A 7199-nucleotide genomic window follows, 5' to 3' on the forward strand; every position below is an offset into this window, starting at 1 on the left:
CCGGATATTTCTCTCCGACAGTTTTCAGTGTTCGTTTATTAGAAAATGATAAATATTTTCTTTGCATTAGGTCCTATAGATAAATATCAAAATCTCGTGTAAAAGTAATCAACACTTTAGTGATAAAACATTTTCTCACTGACACAATGATGTGAATTTCAATATCATAAATTTTATAAGGTAGTAAAATTAAATTCACTGCGGGACCACTATACAAAAAAAATCATGGCGCTTGCTGATGTTTGTGGATTGAAGTTCCAGTCACTACAGAACACATCACTCTGTGGAGACAGCTCAAACTCGTCACGTTTAGTAGATTATGCTTTAATATCATCTCAGAATTTCACATTACCAAACAATTTTGACGTAAGTATAGGTATATCCCGGTTTTTATGAATCGGCATAAGGCCGTTGCAAATCTGCTGTCTCATTCCAGTCACAAGAGCGTATTTCTTCTCACAAATTACCAACCTATGGTCAATATACAATAGACAATCAACATGTATGGTATATACACACATTGGACTGATATTTTGTGACAAGTCCCTGTGTTTCTTACATCAAATCAAATCAAGCTTGTATGAAAATTTAATCTTTGATATTGTTTACTCATACGGTACATTCAGTAAATGATGTGAAATATTTTAAAAGTTTGACTACTGTATTGTAGAGTAGGTTGCGCTACTGACACTAACAAAACACCAACAATTGATTCAATGCTAAAGTGATGGACAATGGTTACACTAGTTTTCTCTTAAACAGATGACAAATAGCTATCAATATGACTACCTGGTAGTAGACAACAACTAAACAAAAATAACCATATCATTCACCCATTAATTTATATAATGGAAAAGAGGAGAGAGTCCTGATGATGACTATGAGTTTGTAATGAATTAATATCTTTGATTATTTTTTCAGCCAGTTGAAAACTTAAAAGCATTCACTGATCCAAAGAGTGGTGTAAAAATTCAATTTCACCATGGAACAACTACACTTGCATTCAAATTCCAACATGGTGTCATTGTGGCTGTGGATTCTCGAGCTACTGCAGGCTCCTATATTGGTAAGAAAAACAATTCAGACTGAGGGATGTCCCATTTTTTGGCCTACATATGATACATCAATTATTTGATATTTTTTTCATTTCAAAATATATTATTCAATCAAACATTTGAATTAATTTACAATTTTACATACAATATTTCATAATAAACATAGAATCTAGATACAGAAAAAAAAATTGATATTATCACTGACAGTTGCTGTACATGTCTTTATAAGTGTTAATAGGACGTTAAACAAAATAAACCAAACCAAACCTTTATAAGTGCTTCTACTAGTAAAACTAGCAGTATTATTATAGTTTCCATCTCTGACTGCCCATCTCACAATCTATCTTTCCCACCAGAAGTGTTTTCTAGGGCATTTTCATCATACTGTAAGAAAATGAGCTGAATTTTAGTGTTAGACAAAACTGTATCATGCAGGAATGAAAAATATATGTTATTACGTCGTGTACAGGATTGGTTGAAAAATGTCCTGCATACCAAGCATACACTTTGTTACTTCATCTGAAACTTAGTTTTAGTTAGAATAAGGGTTACTGTATAGCATGAAAATAATGTTGCTAATGTCTGTGGACATCAAGTAGGATGAACCATGTTTCATCTTATCTATATATACCATAGCACTGACAATAGTCAAACTTCTGGTAGACGTGTCTCTTGCAGTGTCTCAGTCTGGTATACTAATATTGGGTCACCTGACTCATAGAATTTTCTTCCACTTAAAAGTTTGGCCACAGAGGGTTGACTAGTATGAAATGCTTTTTTTAGAATAGTTCAACAATGATGTTTTTCAAAGTCTTTTTTTTTTTTGCACAGCATCCCAGACCGTGAAGAAGGTGATTGAGATAAATCCGTACTTGCTGGGGACCATGGCTGGTGGTGCTGCCGACTGTTCCTACTGGGAGAGGTACCTCGCTAAACAGTGCAGGTATACACATTGTAATAAACTCCTCTATTTTACCTAAAAGACTTAGATATTGTAGATAACTAGAGGAAGGTTCCTCAATCATAACTGAAGCCAATGGGTCTTTTAAGTTTGATGCTTCATGGTAAAAAAGGAAGTAATATCTATGGGGTAGAAATGTAGTATATGTGGGGTAAAACTGCAGTATCTATGTAGTGAAACTGCAATATCTATGGGGTGAAACTGCAATATCTATGGGGTGAAACTGCAATATCTATGGGATGAAACTGCAGTATATATATATATCTATGGGGTAGAAATGTAGTATCTGTGGGGTAAAACTGCAGTATCTATGGGATGAAACTGCAGTATCTATGGAGTGAAACTGCAATATCTATGGAGTGAAACTGCAATATCTATGGGGTGAAACTGCAGTATATATATATATCTATGGGGTAGAAATGTAGTATCTGTGGGGTAAAACTGCAGTATCTATGGAGTGAAACTGCAATATCTATGGGGTGAAACTGCAGTATCTATCGGGTGAAACTGCAGTATATATATATATATATATCTATGGGGGTGAAACTGCAGTATCTATGGAGTGAAACTGCAATATCTATGGGATGAAACTGCAATATCTATGGGATGAAACTGCAATATCTATGGGGTGAAACTGCAGTATATATATATATCTATGGGGTGGAATCTATGGGGGTGAAACTGCAGTAACAATCTGGTGAAACTGCAGTAACTATGGAGTGGAACTGCAGTATCTTGTCTGGAACCACATATATATTTTTTATACATATTGGGTGGATCTGTAATATCTATGGGGTGAACTATTTATCAGACATAGGATTATTCCTGTATAATTGCAGCATAATTGTTTATTGTTTATCATTTATAATGTCTTTGATATCCATATAGAGTTGTTACAGATTCTACAATACACTACATTCCGTTTTAACAAAGTTTTCAGGACTAAATTCAATTTAACACATTAAAATGGTATTTCCTCTTCAGAATCTACGAACTCCGAAACAAAGAAAGAATTTCAGTTGCAGCAGCTTCAAAAGTATTGGCAAACATTGTATATAATTACAAAGGAATGGGATTGTCTATGGTAAGTCTCTATACAACTTTGTATATAATAACAAAGGGAGTACAACTTTTTATACCATGGCAAGGGAGTACATCTTTGTATACAATTACAAGATCTAGAGAATACAACAACTTTGTATGCAATTACAAGGGAGTACAACTTTGTATACCATGGCAAGGGAGTACAACTTTGTATACAATTACAAGGGAGTACAACTTTATATACAATTACAATGGAGTACAACTTTTTATACAATTACAAGGGAGTACAACTTTGTATACAATTACAATGGAGTGCAACTTTGTATACAATTACAAGGGAGTACAACTTTGTATACCGTGGCAAGGGAGTACAACTTTGTATACCGTGGCAAGGGAGTACATCTTTGTATACGATTACAATGGAGTACAACTTTGTATACAATTACAATGGAGTACAACTTTGTATACAATTGAAAAGGAGTACAACTTTGTATACAATTGCATTGGAGTACAACTTTGTATACAATTACAAGGGAGTACAACTTTGTATACAATTACAAGGGAGTACAATGTACAACTATAAGTTATGTCTGTATCTGTGTTACAACACAGCACTGCTTCTGGAGACCCCACAGTTTTACAACTAATCATAAATGATTTATTTTTTCTCCTTTCCAGGGCACAATGATCTGTGGCTGGGATAAGAAGGTCAGTAAAATGTCACTTGAAGGCATAAATGTATGCCAGGATTTTTTTGACTGTTGGTACAATAGATGTCTCTTGATATTTTGATAGTAAAAGTAAATGTTCAAAGGATACCAATGTTATTGATTCAGTTATTCACTTCTTATTGCAAATTTATTTCTGTTTTCAGTTTGATCACTTGTTATGGGTGTTACAGAAATATTGACTAGATTGACCACCTGCTTCATACCTAGTGTTTATACAATATACATGTCAGGCTTTTTTTTATTGTCTCATGGAAAACTGGAATTGGACATTGAATTTGATATCATTTAGATATCTTGAAATGAAGGATAAGTTATAGTGACACCAAATGCACATTCAGATAGCTTAAGTTAACAGTTAAGAGCTTTATATTATTATGAAACTGAAAACATATAAATTATCTGAACACATTTCTCTACCTGTGTATTGACAGCCATCTTTGGTGACATTTTGTTGACAGGGTCCAGGGTTGTACTATGTGGACAGTGATGGGACCAGATTGACAAATAACATTTTCTCCGTTGGCTCTGGCTCAACTTACGCCTATGGTGTGTTGGACTCTGGTTATGCCTGGAACCTGACCGTCCCAGAGGCTATAGATCTTGGTCGCCGTGCAATCTACCATGCCACTCACCGAGACGCTTACAGTGGAGGAGTGGTCAACTGTAAGTCAATTTCAAGATATCTTAAAGACATAATCTAGATATTCCAACTTCTCTGTCACTCCGATCAGACACCTTAAAGACATCATCAAGATATTTCACCTTCCTTGTCACATTAAAGACATAATCTAGATATTTCACCTTCCTCGTCACATTAAAGACATAATCTCATCACATTATGATGGATTAAAACTATCTAAGGTCTGAGGAGATTTTGAGGTTATATGGTATTTTCACTGTGTTGGAAATGTTTCAAGTTTATCTGACCCAAAGGGTCAGGATGACCTATAGCGATAGTGCTCCACCTGTTGCTGTCCCCCGTTAGATTTTTACTTTTAAAACACTAATCCTCTTATACCTTTAAGTGAAATTCGACTAAATTTTGAAAGAGGGAAATGGTACTTTATATAAATGAAGCAGGTTTTACCCCTGGGGATAGAGGGACAGGGTCATATCACATAGACACTTGTGTTAGGTCCTCTTTATATAATGGTTCAGTTGTCAGATGACCTTAAGGGCCATGACCCTCTGGTTAATACCAATGTGATAGTGTAATGTATTTGGTATTTTTTCAGTGTATCACATGAAGGAGTCAGGCTGGGAGTTTATATCACAGACAGATACAGCAGAAATACACTACAAGTTCCAGGAAGAGAAGAAGCAGTCCCGGTGATTAGTGTTATCATAGACATACCCTCTCAGCGAGTCACTGGGTGGACAATGTCCTCTCAATGTGATTCGCCTCTACATTGATAGTCATCATTTATTTAAAGCAATGAAAAGTCTGCCATATTGTATGGATAAAGATACACAAGATTTATACAGACTACTCTGTTTTCACTTGTGATATTGTCATTTCAAAGAACTCACTCGGAGAGCCACAGTACTAACAATTCTGTTGACTTCAGTATAAGTGCTACAAGGGCAATGATGGTGTTGTAGGATACCTGTCTGTATCACAAGTCAGACTTGGATAAGTGTCTTACAAAATAAAAGAATTACCAAGACAATGCCTTCTTTATTAATTCTACAAAGGTTACATACCTTGTACCAATTTCATCAGTATTCTTTAAATTTCCATATGAAAGCATCACAGTATTTAAGGAAAGTTCCTTAACGTCTGTGTATACCTTACATTAATGACATTATCAGTCTTCCATATTTCTGTGGTAATGTTTGTTAAGTCTTCCATATTTCTGTGGTAATGTTTTCATTGCATCATTATGCAGGATCATAGTATGGAAAGTGAATAAACTAGAACTGTCGCCAGGATGGCTGACTAATACCCCCGCAATCTGCACGAGTCAATGGTGAATTGGAACTGTTAATTTGAGGCTAACTAAGATAACCCAGTAATATAGTGACCAGTTGCCATAGCAACCATAATTTTTTGGGGGGGAAGTAGCATGCACATCTACACATGGTCCTCTATATTTGTGTGAAGTTTCATTTAAATCAGCCCTTCGGTTTAGGAGGAGTTGTCCAGACAAACTTAAAGTTATGGTTCTTATCGGAAAACCTGTTTATAGTGACCAGTTGCCATAGCAACCATAATTTTGAGAAAAATAAAGTGGCATGCACATCTACACATGATCATTAAAATTTGTGTGAAGTTTCATCGGAATTGGCCCATCGGTTTAGGAGGAGTTGTCCGGACAAAATGCGTCTACAGACGGACGGACAGACAGACAACCTGATTCCAGTATACCCCCCCCCCCCCTAACTTTGTTGCGGGGGTATAACAAATGATATTTGTGGATACTATGCTAAATGTGTGTATGTATGGTACAAGTTAAGAGAGGATTCTAGTAAAAATGTGTGTCGGCAGTTATTGTTTTGTAAAATATTTAAATGATAAACAACAAACAAAGTACTTAATGCTTCAAAACAACTTTTATGAAATAAACAAGAAATTGCATTTAATAGTAAATAAACAAAAAATTGCACACAATCCCAGGTATAAGTGTAATAATGATATACCAGTGTAATATAATCCAAGATACCAGTGTAATATAATCCCAGGTATAACAAAGTGTAATAATTATATACCAGTATATATATAATCCCAGGTATAACAAAGTGTAATAATGATATACCAGTGTATATATATAATCCCAGGTATAACAAAGTGTAACAAGATTATTCTAATTCTAAAAGTGTCAATTTAGCCAAATTGACCGCTTTTGGCCCCACCCCTCAGCCCCCCGGTGGGTTAACCCCAACATTTGTACAATTTTGAATACCCACCCTATAACCATGTTACCATACAAATGTGGTTTTTATGTCAAAAAGTACAATTAATCCATGAAATGATAGGGATTGCCACCACACAAATGTGAGTGATATACATTCCTTAGTTTCAGAGAAACCAATTAATTGACCCCTTTTGACCCCGCCCCTCAGCCCCCATCAGGGTCAGCCCTGTCATTTGTACAATTTTTAATCCTTACCCCAAGGGGATGCTCCCAGTCAAATATGGTTTCAGAGGAGAAGTTGTTTATATCATTTAGCCAAATTGACCCCTTTTGACTCAGTCCCCAGGGGACACAGCCCTTTCATTTGTACAATTTTGAAACCCTACCCCAAGGGGATGCTACCGGGCGAATATGAGCGATATCCATTTCTTAGTTTCAGAGAAGAAGTCGTTTATATCAATTTAGCCAAATTGACCCCTTTTGGCCCCGCCCCTAAGACCCCCAGGGGGTCAGCACCACCATTTGTACAATTTTGAGTCCCCACCCCATAGGG

General features: G+C 35.8%; 1 protein-coding gene across 1 annotated transcript; it reads left to right on the forward strand.

Annotated features, from left to right (window-relative positions):
* Positions 1-197: 197 nt before the first annotated feature.
* Positions 198-5461, forward strand: LOC117337868 (proteasome subunit beta type-5-like). The gene is made up of 7 exons (XM_033899003.1): positions 198-366; positions 922-1066; positions 1887-1998; positions 3001-3100; positions 3739-3768; positions 4250-4454; positions 5027-5461. Exons 1-7 carry the CDS (start codon positions 226-228, stop codon positions 5122-5124), a joined length of 831 nt encoding a protein of 276 aa, XP_033754894.1. The 5' UTR covers positions 198-225; the 3' UTR covers positions 5125-5461.
* The last annotated feature ends 1738 nt before the right edge of the window (positions 5462-7199 follow it).

This window comes from Pecten maximus, chromosome 11 (assembly GCF_902652985.1).
Source record: "Pecten maximus chromosome 11, xPecMax1.1, whole genome shotgun sequence".
NCBI lineage: Eukaryota > Metazoa > Mollusca > Bivalvia > Pectinida > Pectinidae > Pecten > Pecten maximus.